The sequence below is a fragment of the Panthera onca genome, chromosome C1, assembly GCF_046562875.1.
Source record: "Panthera onca isolate mPanOnc1 chromosome C1, mPanOnc1 haplotype 2, whole genome shotgun sequence".
NCBI lineage: Eukaryota > Metazoa > Chordata > Mammalia > Carnivora > Felidae > Panthera > Panthera onca.
In genome coordinates this window covers 170,131,827-170,147,697 of record NC_138346.1, presented here as the reverse complement: position 1 = coordinate 170,147,697, position 15,871 = coordinate 170,131,827, and the positions used below count along the sequence as shown (strand labels likewise).

Sequence of the window (15,871 nt, the reverse complement as noted above, 5' to 3'; positions counted from 1 at the left end):
CTCTGTGCTAACAGCACAGAGCCTAATGCGGGGCAGGAACTCACAAAACTGTGAAATCATGACCTGATCCAAAATCAAGAGTTGCATGCTTAACTGACTGAGCCACCCAGGCACTGCTAAAATTATTATTTTTATTATAATTTTTTTTTTAACATTTATTTTTGAGACAGAGAGAGACAGAGCATGAATGGGGGAGGGGCAGAGAGACAGGGAGACAGAATCGGAAGCAGGCTCCAGGCTCTGAGCCATCAGCCCAGAGACCGACGCGGGGCACGAACCCACGGACCGCGAGATCGTGACCTGAGCTGAAGTCGGAAGCTCAACCAACTGAGCCACCCAGGCGTCCCTAAAATTATTATTTTTAAAAATATTTATTTATTTAGTAATCTCTATGTGCAATGTGGGGTTCAAATTCACAACCCTGAGATCAAGAGTTGCATGCTCTACTGACTGAACCATCCAGGTGCTCCTATTATCTAGTATTTCAATTTAGAAAATTTTGAGAGTGCATAGGTGAGACATGTAATTATTTCATGGTTTTGGTTCTTGTTTTCCCAGTTGATGCTTTTATAGACTTCAAGTAATTTTAATCACTTAAGTGGCATGGATCACTAATTCTCAAAGGCTTGGCAAGTTAGAAATGTGGTTTAATATTTTGTTTTAGTAAGAGCTTGTTAGCTAATAATATCTAATAATATTTAAGGGATAGATTATAAAAATAAACTGTAAGATTAGAATCTGGTTCTGAAAGATACATTATAAAACATGCTAGCATCTTTTGTAAACTATTACTTGAACTAAAGTACAAGCAACTTGAGGCCAGAGATAAGATTTGCTTTCTGTTTTCTTCCTTCATAGTGTCTTGCATGTAAACCTTAATAAATATTTATAGATGACTTATTGATACTGTGGGCAACACAATAGAATTGTGCTATGTGAACCATGTCGTAATTCTCTTTCAGCTGCATTGTGGTCTTGTAGCACTGATTCCTATGTCTAAGTTACACAGTGTATCTGTGACTTGTGACTGTGTATCTGTACCATATTAACTACTTAAAAAAGTAGACATTTGAAATTCAGATGGAAAATTATTCATAGTTTTCTAGTATTATCTAAAATAGGCAAATTAAAAGCTTATTAGTATTGACTATCTTGACCAGTAGAGACTATTCATCTGATATTTTGAGAGATTCCACAAAGAAGCCAGGTGAATGACTATCCTGGTTATGTCTACACCAGCAAGATTAGAAAGGCTGCAGCTCACTTTGGGAGGCAGGTGCAACACACTTCATGAGTAAGTCAATAAAGCTTGAAGTGGGGTGTTAGTAGTGGGAATGGAAGAGAGGGAATGATTTTGAGAGACTTTGCAAAGTAAAACTTGGTGAAATCAAGTAACTTCTGAAATGCACAGAAGCATTTATTTCTTATACATTGGGACACTGAGAAAGTGGGTTTAGATTTATATATATATATATATATTTTTTTTTTTTAAGGAAAAAACATATAATTTATTTGACTTTAAGGTACCATTGATTATAAGATGCAACATTAATAGTGTTTTTGAAGAAAACTGTACTAAACAAGTATTGATTGTGAAGTAATAGAATTTTCAGAAATGTTGTATCGATGAAAATAGACTCAACAAAAATAACACCACGTTATTTCTACTAGGTATTATTACACATATGTATTTCCTGCTAGTTCTGATATTGTTAAGTAATCATATATTCAATATCCATATATGTTGGATTAGGGTAACCCTGAAAAATCTCAAGCAAACTTTATTTATTTATTTATTTATTTATTTATTTATTTATTTAATAAATATATGAAATTTACTGTCAAATTGGTTTCCATACAACACCCAGTGCTCATCCCAAAAGGTGCCCTCCTCAATACCCATCACCCTCCCTACCCTCCCTCCCACTCCCCTAGATTTATATTTTTGAGATGCTAGAAGAGTATCTCAACCTGTCTGGATAATTCCTCTGGACAGTTTTTCATTTTTCTCAGTTCAGGCATTTGTCTTAGGCTATTTATTGAATAGTATCATTTATTTTTCTATGAGAGTATAATATAAAAACTACAGCAAGTTGTCTATCTTTGTACAGAAATAAAATTTTACTTTTTGCTTTTTATCATATTTAAGCTTAAAATGCTCCCAAGTGGAGATATTATTAATCATCCTTGCCTTGGTATGTAGGTTGTTGTATGTATTTATGCTATTGACATTTTGCAGTTGATTGATGTAATTATATGAGCATTCTAAAACCACCACCCTTATACCTCAATTATTAAAATTATTTTTTATTATTAAAATTTTTTTTAATGTTTATTTATTTATTTATTTATTTTTATTTTTTTTAACGTTTATTTATTTTTGAGACAGACAGAGACAGAGCATGAAGGGGGGAGGGTCAGAGAGAGGGAGACACAGAATCCGAAACAGGCTCCAGGCTCCGAGCTGTCAGCACAGAGCCCGACGCGGGGCTCGAACTCACGGACCGCAAGATCGTGACCTGAGCCGAAGTCGGCCGCTCAACCAACTGAGCCACCCAGGCGCCCCAATGTTTATTTATTTTTGAGAGAGAGAGAAAGACAGAGCACAAGCAGAGAAGGGGCAGAGAAAGAGGGAGACACAGAATCAGAAGCCATCTCTGGGCTCTGAGCTGTCAGCACAGAGCCTGATGTGGGGCTTGAACCCATGAATTGTGAGATCATGACATGAGCCGAAGTTGGACGTTTAACCGACTGAGCCACCCAGGCACCCCTATTAAAATTATTTTTAAAAGCATGTTTATTTGATCAGTACTTGATTTTGTAGACGGAGAAATTAAAATCTTAGCTCTTTTATCCAACACCATGTAAAGAATCACTGGTAGTCTTGATATTTTGTGTGAGTGCCTTGAATCCAATAGGATTATGAAAATTTAAGAAAATAGTATATCTGAGTATTTGACATTAAAGAAGAGATTTAGACCATATCTTTTGTTGTTCTTATGGTATTGAATTCCTATATATGTAGAGTTGAACTTTAAAAATTTTGAAGCCAAATCAGACCAAGTATTTTTCTCTTTTAAACTACTACTTACTGAGTTCTTTATATGTGCAAGGCACTGTCCTAAGTACTATAGTCTTCTGTTGAATTTTTTTCTTTCCTGTGGTTCCAGATGCTTTGCTTATGTATATATTTGTATGAATTTTCTATTCTTTTTTTAAGTTTACTTATTTATTTTGAGAGAGAGACAGAGACAGACAAAGAGACAGAAAGTGTGCATAAGCATGCTCATGCAGAGAGAGAGAGAGAGAGAGAGAGAGAGAGAGAGAGAGAATGCCAAGTAGGCTCCATGCTGTCAGCACAGAGTGATACAGGGCTTGATCTCACGAACTGTGAGATCACGACCTGAGCTAAAATCAAGAGTCGGACACTTTAATGACTGAGCCAGGCAGGAGCCCCCAATTTTCCATTCTTGTGACACCTTCTTATAAAATATATTCTTATGTATTATTTAATTTTTATATTAACTTTGAAAAAGAGAATTCCCCTCATCTTTATCTTCACTGAGTTTTTAACTTTGTGAAGTGAAGTCATGTATGTATATACGTCTATAATTTTCATTTAGAGAATGGGGTTTAAAGGAGCAGCATGAATTACCTTAAGGAAAAAAGTTGTGTAAAAACAAGTTGAAATTAGAAGGGAATGAGAAGAACTCAAATGGGCTTTTGCAGTTAGGGTGTGTTGAATTGTGGGTTCCCAGTGGTTCAGGCAGAGTATCAATTGTTGGGATGAGAGGACTAGAAGATACATATTTTCATTATTATATATATAAATATAAATATATACATATAAATATATATATATATATATATATTTATGTGTGTATGTATTTAATAAGATTTCTTAAACCAGAGACTGTTGTGTCATGTTATTTATGATACACTTTCAGAATGACTGGTGCTAACTCTTACAAATAACAAATTCTATTCTATTATTAAGGCAATATTTGGTTACTAAATATTAATATTCTGTTAATAAGGCCTTATAAATAGACGTATTAGTCTATTGTGATTCCTGGGCCCCCAGTTTCAAGTTTCAGATTTTAGGAGTTCCATGCAGTAGTGGTTATTTTAATCTATCCTGGTAAATTCAGAGAATAGTGGCATTAAAGCTATGAGAATGATGTGATGTGATTAGACAGATGGATGAGTGAATTCATCAGTGAAAGATGTACCCTTTATGAATTACACATGTGAACTGCATATAGTAGGAGGTGCTTTGTAGTAAGGGTATTCTCTAACTCAGGAAGCTCCATCTAAATCACCAGAATAGCATAGCTACACCTAAAAGTATTTGTTTCAGTATCGTTTGTATGTTTAGGTAAGAGAGTCCACTATTCCAAAAACTAAGCTTAGAACAGTGCCTGGCATTTAGTAGATGCCTAATAACTATTTGTTGAGGCAGTGAATAAATAATGTATTAAAAAATGAAATAAATAGGAATTGACTCACCATGACTAGTTTTTTCAGAAACACATTTCATTGTCACAGAAGTACTTATAGCAAATACTCCCTAAAATGTGTTTGTGAAGTAAAAGGTGCTACTCTTACCAATCATCAGAATTTTAAAAATTAAAAAAGAAATCGTGGGGCGCCTGGGTGGCGCAGTCGGTTGGGCCTCCGACTTCAGCCAGGTCACGATCTCGCGGTCCGTGAGTTCGAGCCCCGCATCAGGCTCTGGGCCGATGGCTCGGAGCCTGGAGCCTGTTTCCGATTCTGTGTCTCCCTCTCTCTCTGCCCCTCCCCCATTCATGCTCTGTCTCTCTCTGTCCCAAAAATAAAAAAAAAAAAAAAAAAAAAAAAAAAGAAATCGTAAGTACAGAGCTGAAAGAATCATCACAAAGTGAATACAGCTGTGTAATGAATGCCCCTTGGGAAAATATTTTAAAGTCTAACTTGTTCTGTGACAAACAATTCTGAATTATAAGTTAATGTTAGTTTGACTTCAGAACCTTCTAAGGTGAACCAAAAAACATAATTTTAAGTTTTAATGGTATAAAATGCCTCTTTGTGATACGAGTCCTAGTACTCATATAGTGACACCCAACAGCAATTTCATTTTTCAGTGATCAGAGACTTATATCTGTGTTTTTGTGAATAATTTAAAAAGTTCTTTGTAGATATCAAAACAACCATGAATAACAATATAGTGTTTGTCATTACTGTCTATGATGACTGAGGCAATACAGTGAAATCGCACTAAGCCTATTAGGTTTAGTCTTATTGGTTCTTACATGAAAATAGTAACATAGTGTATGTGATGTAGGACATCCTTGTAGTTGAGTTTAAAAATCCTTTGTTGGACCGCGTACAAACTTTTGGCCCTTCTTACTTATCCTCAAGTAGTAAAAACTAAATACACATTCTTTATTATTGGCTTTGGAAAGAGTTGGGTAAGTGACTATTTTTAGATACCTTGTAGGTAGAGTATCTTTTTGTGAATATGACATAGAGCTATCTGTGCCTTACACACAGACTCCTTATACTCCTGTAGTTAACTTATTGTTAACTAACACATTTATGTAGCTCTTCTGTGCCTCTCTAGATCTGTTTTCAATAAAACAGATAATTAAGCAGGTGAAACAGTTTTGGAAAATGTCCAACTAAGACAATACTTGTTTTGACTGGTACTCTGGAGGTTCCAAAGATTGGATCTCACTATATAAAGTAAGTATTAGGGGCGCCTGGGTGGCTCAGTAGGTTGAATGTCTGACTTCAGCTCAGGTCACAATCTCATGGTTCATGAGTTAAGGCCCTGCATTAGGCTCACTGCTGTCAGCTCAGAGCTGACAGCATTTTGGACAGCATAGAGGATATTTACATATCCTCTAGTGATAATATGGGACTCTAATTGGATCACTAGGATATATGGGGAGAGGAAAGAGTGATTTTGACTGATTCACCATAAACAAATTTGGAAGCCTATGTTTTTCTATATTTTAATAAACAGTTTAAGTTAAAATCCCATAGTTTTAGGCATTAAATGTAGGGACATTTTCAGTTTATGAGTTCAAATTCAGCCTTGATCATTTCTTAATTGAGCTGGTTCTTTAATCAAAAAATATAAAATACATAACAAAGAATTTCTCACACCCATCTCCCATCTGCCCAGTTTTTCTCTCTCTAAACTTGGTATATCCTTTTTTTTTTTTTTTAAGTTTATTTATTTATTTTGAGACAGAGACAGTATGAGCAGGGGAGGGGTAGAGAGACAGGGAGAGAGAGAATCCCAAGCAGGCTCTATGCTGGCAGAGCAGAGCCTGACACAGGGCTTGAACTCATGAACTGTGAGATCATGACCTGATGATCTCATCAGTACCACAAACCTGAACTGAAACCAAGAGCTGGATGCTTAACCAACTGAGCCACCCAGGCACCCCAATTTTGGTTACCCTTACAGAGTTTATTTATACAAATGTAAACAAATGTGACTATATATATATATATATATATATATATTTACTTATGGTCCTCCTTTTTTTATACATACAAAAACAGACTTTGGTGGTAGCATCAATGATTTTTAAGGACAAGACCTCTGAGCATTCAGGCAGTTTAAAAAAAAATCTTTTAAGCAAAGCACCAGAATGTGGTAACGAAAAAAAAAAAAAAAAGATTGGAATGATTAGCTTTTTTTTTTTTTTTTTTAGAGAGTGCATGCAAGTGGGGCAGAGGAAGAGGGAGAGAGGGAGGGAGGGAGGGAGGGAGGGAGGGAGAGAGAGAGAGAGAGAGAGAGAGAGAGAGAGAGAGAAAGAGAAAGAGAAAGAGTCTTAAGTAGGCTCCATGCCCAGCACAGAGCCTGATACGGCTCAATCTCATGACGCTAAGATCATGATCTGAGCTGAAATCAAGAGTTGAATGCTTTACCAACTGAGCCACCCAGGTGCCCCTGGAATTATCTTTATATTCTACCCTTTTCTTTTGTATTTTCTGAAGATCCCAGACTCTACTAGTTAGCCATATCTCACTAGCAAGAGTAGAGAGGCTAGAGCAGCCTCCCTAGCCAATTTATATCTGTGGCACTGTGACTACATGAGAAAAGTGAACTGAAGTGACAGGAAGACTGGTAAGGAGGATAGCAAGGACCATCATAGAACAGTTTACAACTGTGTCCCATACAGGAATAAACAAGAACTTAAACAAGTAGAAGAATGAGTTGGAAGAATATGTAAGTGTGTATGAATTGTGTCAGATGCTAAAATTCTCACGTTGACCTATTTTCATATCATTATGGAACACTTACATGAATCTGTGTATTTGTTTACAATGTCTTGATATCCTTATTAAAAGGTTTTCTAACATTAAAAAATCTCAAAAAACAGGCTTAATTGAACTTTCATAGAAATAACTAACTGAATTCTAAACCTTGTGCTAGCTTATGTATGTCTTTTTCAGTGGCACATTTTTCTTCCCTTCTGCAAGTGTTCGAAATGCATGCCATTTTTGACACACTTCTTTTCTTCTGTGGAATGGCACTAATATCATATAGGGTGGAGATTTGGTGAACTGAATGTAAATAAAGCTTTGGAGGGTGGAAAGTACCATTTTCATAGGATAGACTAAAACACCGTTCCAAAGCATATTTATAATTTTGAGAAAAGTTAAATGGCAAATTTTAATTTAAGTAATACCTTGTATATACTGAAGTCCATCCAATAAAACTAAATTAATCTTAAAGTACTTTTAAAATTACAGACATTCCACTGCCCTTCTCCCAAAAAGATGTCATTTCGAAAAATGGATCCTAGCTGTACAATAGGATTTTACTGTCGAAATGTTCAGGACTTCAAACGAGCTTCTGAAGAAATCACTAAGGTACTTTTATTTAAAATATTATATTTGTAAATGACCTAATTCTTATTAGAGATAGCCTATCAGAGGACAGAAATCTGTAAATTATTCTTTTGTAAAATTTCCCCTTGAATGTTAATATTATCAGGAATATTGTGAACCAGAAAGTAAAACTACTTGGGGACTCCTAGCCTTTGAGACTAATAAAACCAATTGGCTGAAAGTATCAATTGCCCCACTAGGTGGCACTGTTGAAATAAAAATCCCTTCCCAAACTGTAGCCATGTGCAAGCAATTAGGTTATATTTTATTTGAAGAGGATTTTAAAAGGGCAATACCTTAGGGGGTAGAAAAAAATTAATGAAGTATTTGATCAAGCCAAATTGTGCATTATTTCTTGTTAGTCCAAGTGCTTCTTTGATTTTTTTTAAAGAGAAATGGTATTTTTGGATTTCTCAGAACTGCTTTATTAAATGAGCTGTGTTGTTACCTTCCAATAAGCTTGTCTAATCTGATCTATTCTACTTATAGGGTCTTTGAAATAGGTTTATTTAACTCCTTCTCATTACCTTTAAACTTTAGCTTTTTTTTTTTTTTTTTTTTTTTTTTGGTCCTTGAGTACTGCTAAAACATAGAACCTTAAGGTCTGTCTATATTTAGTACTTTAGAAAATAAAAAAGATTACTTACTTAGGAAGCAAGCATAACTGGATGGCTGTCTTTATTAGTATCAGTAGTTATAGGCTATAATTTTATGGTAAACAAAACCAATATTAGAATCATTTTTGGAAATTTTTAACTTGAGCTCAGGTATAGTAATACCTCATTATTGCTTTAACTTCCAGTTAGTTTTATTCTGGAAAATGGACACAGTGGGCTGAAATTTGATCTTTACAATGTAAAAACATAATGAAAAAGTTAAATAAGTTTCATATAAGCGAAGAGTAGTTTACTTGACCTGCCATATAAAAGAGGAAAATTAACAGGTACATGACAGAAAAGTGAATGAGAAGAGAAAATGAGACACAGGGGAAGTTTACTTCTCATTTCTCAGAATTGTTGTCTTTTCATTCTCCTTTATTAACCCAGAAGGCCAAGTGAATGTAACAAAATGTGTATTCTCCATTTTCCCCCTCTTTCATTACTTGAAGTTAGTATATACACTTGTATATTTTTGTTTGACAGTTCTGTCTTTATAAAGTACCATGTAAAATATGTGCTAAAATACACCAATCCAGGTGATATTGTAATAGAGACTGAGGCTGACCATCATTTCCCATTAGAAAGTTGTGTTTTTGTTTCCACTAGTTTGTTTTCTATCCAGGTGAAAATAAGTATGTTTAGAACAGTAAAAGTCTACTCCTGGAATAGAAACAAACCGAATTATTATTACCAAAGTGAAAAAAACAAGATTCACAAATGAGTTACATGTTGATATTCTCTGATTAAAACTGATACTTTTTGTGGTTTATATACACATACATACCTATTTATATCTATATTATGGTTTTTACATGGGAAAATACTTAGAAATTATTGCTCATGATCCATCAGAGTAATTATGCAATATTAAAGCAAAGGGAAGCAATATTGAAATATCATGTGGAAGTACTGAGAATTTTGGTAGAGTCCATTAACTTTCTTTTAATAACAAGGTTGTTTCTTAAGTTAATAGTTTTTTTTAGTAGTGTCAAAAACTCTTGGTCGATTAATAACCTGATCATTTACTTTTGCTTGGAAGGTTGCAAGTTAAGTAGTTTTCCTTCTCTTCTTAAAAACTGAACTTGGTGTTTTTTTTGTTACACTGTTATTTTTTTCTCTTTAAAAATTAAAACAATTTAAATTATTTGATTCAATACAGGATATAATGTCAGTTGTCTCATTTTGAAAATGAAGCTAGGTAGCCTAGATTCTCATGTTTAATTTGTAATGCGGTATGAATATTCTAATGCCTTATACTACATGATTTTTAAAATGTTAATAAAAATTGTGAAGTTAATTCACTGTTTAGCAGGGCTCAGCCCAGCAAGTATCTGTAACTACCATGTTGAAAAGATAAAATGACCAAGCCATAATCCCTACTTTTGAACAGGTCTAAGGCTTCTGCCCTCGAATAGCATTTATAGGCCAGGAGAGAGAGAATAAGACAGGTAGACATACATTACATTGAATATGATAAGCACACATACAGAACTAGAAATAAATTGATAGCGGAAGGAAGGATGTTGAAATGAGAGCAATGTCACATCCCAGTCACAGTTCTTTACTGTGATGGTGATATTTAATTTGGGCCTTAAAGTGTAGGCTTAATTTCTAATGGCTTATTAAGTAGAAGGAAGGGTGCTTCAAGCAGAGGAAATAACAGGAGGAAAGGTATTGGACAAGGAAAATGTAGAGCTCTTCTAGAGAATGGCAAATAGTCCAATTTGTTAGGTGCCAAGGGTACACGTGGGGTAGGATTTCTGTCTTCTGCCTAAATTAGGATCCTATATGGCTTGGGAGTCTCCAGTTCTAGCAAGCCTTCCAAGTAGTCTTGTACACCAAATTTGAGAGCCACTGGTGTTAAGACAGTACAACCCAAAGTGTATACTTGATATTTTTAGGTAGCACCAGGGTAAATTATCTTAATATTTATATGTTTATTTATAATCATATTAGAAAAATATAACTGGCATTTTAAACATGGTTTCCTATTAATTAGTGTTTGTAAAAGGCTACTTAAGTTAAAAACTATGAAAAGAAAAATAATCACTAATTATAACAGAGATGGCATACGTAACAAAAATAATGAAGGAGGCATATATATGTGCAAGGCTTGAGAAACACTGCTACAGGAAATAGCAAAGGATGAGGCTAGAAAAAGAGGTTGGAATAATATCATGGAGAGTCCTGAATGCCAGGCTGAGGTTTGTACTTTAGCAGTATGTTGATTTTATTGTTTTTTTAAATTTCAAGCATACAGAAATACAGAGAATAACTTAATAAATACCCATGTGCTACCATTGAGCTTAAGGGGAAAAAACCCATATATGATTGCATTGTATTAACTTTACCCAATCTTATTCCCTTCCTTCCTTCCCAGTGGTAATTACTATCCTAAATTAATATATAATACTCATACTTTATATATCCATAAACAATATATTTTGCTTTGTATGTTATTAAACTTATCATTAATGGTATGTTTATATAAAAATGTATAGATCCTGCAACTTGCTTTTTCATTTAATAGTGACTTAGAGATTATATCTATATGTCTTGGTGTTGCTTATTCCTAATTGCTGAGTAGTAGTTTTATTTAAACTGTCTTTTGTTGATGGTCATCTAGCTTGTTTCAATTTTTAATTACAAATAATGTTTATAAGAATATTCTTGTCCATATCTCTTCATGCATGTGTACTACTTTAACTGGAATTATGTTAAGATACTCTAGATATGCTGGAGTGGAATTGCTGCGTCACAGGGTATGCATATTTTTAGATTTGTTAGATATTGTCAAATGCTCTCCAAAGTTATCATACCAACAGTATATGAAAATTTCCAATGCTCCATATTACCACTTGATATTGTAAAACTTTTACATTTTTAACCAATCTCATGTATGTACATAGTATCTCTTTGTAGCTTTAATTTGTATTTCTCTGATTAATAGTGAAACTGAATGTCTTATCAAAGTTTATTGGTCCATTGGTTCCTCTTTTGTGAATTTCTTACTCATTTCCTTTCTCTAATTCTCTATAAAGCTATTTGATTTGAAGGAAATCAAATCAAATTTGTAATTCTGGATACTATCACTTGTTGGCTCAATGTGTTACAGATAATATTCTCCTAGGCTACTGTTTTCACTTGTCAATGATATCTTTAATTTTAGTCAAATTAGTAAATCTTTTTCATTATGGGTTTTGAATTTTCTATCAAAGAAATGTGTAATAACCAAAGTCATAAACATATTTCTTATATTCTCCTACGTTTCTTCTTCTTTTTTTTAATGTTTATCTTGATAGAGAGAGAGCTAGCAGGCAAGGGGCAGAGAGAGAGGGAGAATTCCAAGCAGGCTCTGAGCTGTCAGCACAGAGCCCGACGTGAGGCTCAAACTCACAAACCATGAGATCATGATCTGAGCCAAAACTAAGAGTTGGCCTCTTAACCAACTGAGCCACCCAGGAGCCCCACATTCTCCTACATTTCTTCCAAAAGTATTAAAAGTTTTATGTTTCACATTTAGAACTTGTATATGTCTTAAGTTATGTATCTTTTTTTTTTAAAACATGGATAATTGGTTCCAGCATTCTTTATTAAAAGACTTGCTTTGTAGTGCCTTCTTCAAAGACTTGGATGAAGACAGAGCTGTAGGATGGGAGAGGAAGCCAACTATTTTGAGAGAGTTTGTGAAAGTAGAATCTGTAAGACCAAGCAGCCACTGGGACTTGAGGGCAAGTGAAAGAGAGAGTCCAAAAACAAGTCTGCTTTACAGACTTAATAGACACTTAAATAAGCGTCTAGGAGAAAAAATTAATTGCTGTTAATATGGTAATTCATCTAGTCAACAAGAGATTTGAGTGCTCTCACTTCTACCACTCCACCAAAACTCCTCTCAGGGTCGCTGATGCCCCCCACGTTGCTAAGTCCATGGGTCATATCTTAGTCTTCATCCCACCTATCCTAACATTTGTATCTGTCATAGCTGAACACCCATTGCACCTTTATACACCCTCTTTATTTGGCTTCTACAACCACTATCTTGGCTTTTCTCATTCTTCACTAGTTTTTCCTTCTCAGTGCTCCTTTGTCTGCTCTTCTTCCCAGTCTCTTCATGTTGGAGCACTGCAGGACTTAGTCTTTAGTTCTCATGTCTTTATCTTAGTGATCTCATCTAGTCATATAGCTTTATCAATTATAAGTCAGTTAAGACCAAGATCATATCTTTAGTTCCCACCTCTTTCCATTCATAAATTGTATATGTCCAGCTGCCATTCAGCATCCCTTGTGTTGTCTTATGCACATATCCAAAATCAAATTCCTGATCTTTCTTTTCAAGCCTATTCTTTTTTTTTTAATGTTTATTTATTTTTGAGAGAGAGAAAGCATGAGTGAAGGAGGGGCAGAGGGAGGGAGAGAGACAGAATTCCAAGCAGGTTCTGTGCTGTCAGCGCAGAGCCCGATGTGGGGCTCGATCTCATGAACCATGAGATCATGACTTGAGCTGAAATCAAGAGTCAGATGCTTAACTGATTGAGCCACCCAGGCACCCCCCTTTTCAAGCTGTTCTGCTCATAATTTTCCTCATCTCATTTAAGGGCAAATTTATCCTTCTATCTGCTGAGGCCAAAAGCCTTGGAGTTATCCTTACCTCCTTCCTATCTCTCCTATCCTAGAACCAATTATATGTTTAATATATATCTAGAATCGGACCACTTTTCATACCTCTACTGCTACTATAATGGTCAATGGCCTAATTTGTTTCTAAGCCCCCTTCCCCCGAACCTGTTCTCAACTCAGCAGCCTTGCTGATGTTTTTAAAACTTAAAACATACTACTCTTCTCCTCAGAAACCCGCACTGACTTTCCATTTCACTTACAAGTAAAACAGTTCTTACCATATCCTCCAAGGCCTCAGATGATGTGTCTCTCCATGCCCCACCCTCTTACCCTAACCCCTCATGTCTTACTCTGCCCTCTTTCATTCTGCTTTAGCCATGTTGGCTTCCTTGCAGATGTCTAACCTAATAGGCAGGCTCCTATCTTAGTGCCTTTGCAATGGACTGTAATGCTTTTTCCCTCATATCTGCAGGACTGATTCCCTTGCTTCCTTTAAGTCTTGGCTCAGATGTCTCCTTAATGAGGCTTAATCTGACCACCTTATTTAAACAGTTTTCCCTACCATTCCCTCTTACCTTGTCATTTTATTTTTTTCAAGGTACCTACTACTTTCTAATACACTATATAATTTACCTGTTATATTATTACTTATTATATAGATGTATTATATATTTACCTATTATATTTATTATTATCTGTCTTCCCCAGTGGAATATAAACCTCACAAGGGCAGGAATGTTTTGCCTGTTTAGGTCACTGATGTATCCCAAACCTTCTAGAACAGTGCCTGGCCCATAGTAAGTATTCACTGAGTTTGCTGAATGACCATCTAGAATTGGGTTTGCAATGGTGAACAAGAAAGTTGTAACTCCTGGTTTCATGAACTGATAGTCAAAGTGGACAAAATAGACATTAAATCTACAAATAAATGCATAACAAAAATTTTAAATTCTGTTAAAAATATAGTTTATAGGCAAGAAAAATAGGAAACACAATTTAATTTGGGGAGTGAAAAAACATTTTATATGATACACTCATTGTATTTTCCTTAAGGTTCAGATAAAAGTTTTATTTGGTCTATGAAATCTGCCCTATTTGAATCTACCACACAATTAGTAAAAATCAGCAAGAGAATAGTAAGGGTCTTCCTACTATAATGAACTTAATTGTTAGAGTTTCATGACTTGCTTTAAGAATGCTTCAAAACCTTGAATTGGGAGATGAAATGAGCAATAGAGTTTGGCATGATAGAGACAGCAGAATTTCAGATAGAGTTAGGAGTATCTTTTATTTCATTGAAATGGTCAATCATGGAATCTCTGTGGATAAGGAGGCAAATGGACGAGAAGAATTGAGAGGTGGAAAATTTTAAAGTCAGGTGAATTTGATGAAGATACACTGGGAATGCATCTACAACAATCCCTCTTGGGGCACCAGGGTGGCTCAGTCAGTTAAGCATCTGATTTTAGCTCAGGTCATGACCTTATGGCTCGTGAGCGTAAGCCCTGTGTTGGGCTGTGTGCTGACAGCTCAGAGTCTGGATCCTACTTCAGATTCTGTGTCTCTGTCTCTTTCTGTCCCTCACTGGCTCATGCTCTGTCTCTCACTCTCTCTCAAAACTAAATAAACATTAAAATTTTTTTAAATGTAAAAAAAATAAAAATAAAAAAAATACAAACCAACCATCCCTCTTTCATCTTCCACTTCTTTAGACTTCAGCATCTCTATGGCATAGTTCTATTTAATCCTGTCTCCGATGATCCCCTCCCTCCCTGTCTATAAGTAGTTAATCATATTGTTAAAATCTTTCATGTCCTTTTTGTTCCTGCAGAGTATGTAAGATATGTGATAAAAGTTTCCAACTATAATCGTGGGTCTGTCTCCTTTAAGTTCTGTTGCTTTTTGTTTTACATATTTTGAGGCTATGTTATTAGTTACATACAAATTTAATATTGTTAGGTCTTATTGAATTAACTCTTTTATAATTATATGACCCTCTATCTCTAGTAATATTTTTTCCTTAAAGTCTATTTTTTGCTTTGTCATATATTTTAATCCTACATATATTAAACTCCACAATGCATTTTGTTTTAATCAACATTACCCTTTCTGATGACCTTCATTCTTTCGTGTTATTTTGTTTCTTTCTGGGATCATTTTGCTTCTCTCTGAAGAATTTCCATTACTGTTTCTTCTAGTGTTGTTTGCTGGTGATAAATTCTCTCAGTTTTTGTTTGTTGATTATAACTTTATTATGTCTTCATTAAAAAACTGAAATAAAAGCAGTCGTACAGAAAAGTTGTAAATATGGTTCAAATAACTTTTTCCTGAGCCACTTGAGAATTAGTTGCCAACATGATGCCCCATAACCCTTGAAAAATTGAGTGTGCAATTCCTAAAGACAACTATCAAAATCAGGAAAGTAGCACTGTACATTATTACCATATAATTCTCAGAAACTATTCATGTTTTGCTAACTGTCCCAGTAATGCTCTGTATAGTAAAAGGCTCCAGTTCACAATAATGTGTTGCATTTATATATACTGAATTTTTAAAAATCTAGAATAGTTCCTCATCTTTCCTTGACTTTCACATGACCTTGATTGTTTTCAAAGATTATGGGCACTTTTGTTTTTGGCTTTATTTTTACAAGATACTTTTGATAATTTTATAGATTATCCCCTCAATTTGTGTTTGCCTGATGT

The 15,871-nt window shown here is 34.8% G+C and overlaps 1 protein-coding gene across 4 annotated transcripts in view; it reads left to right on the top strand.

Annotated features, from left to right (window-relative positions):
* Window positions 1–15,871, top strand: part of ATG4C (autophagy related 4C cysteine peptidase) — a 97,548-nt gene that overhangs the window by 67,647 nt on the left and 14,030 nt on the right. For 3 of the 4 annotated variants that reach the window (XM_078451827.2, XM_078451825.2, XM_078451826.2), the window contains one exon: window positions 7,753–7,872. The exons of the other annotated variant lie outside the window; for it this stretch is intronic. In XM_078451827.2, the coding sequence (XP_078307953.1) occupies window positions 7,753–7,872 (120 nt within the window). The remainder of the gene's footprint in view (window positions 1–7,752; window positions 7,873–15,871) is intronic. 4 annotated transcript variants of the gene reach the window in all.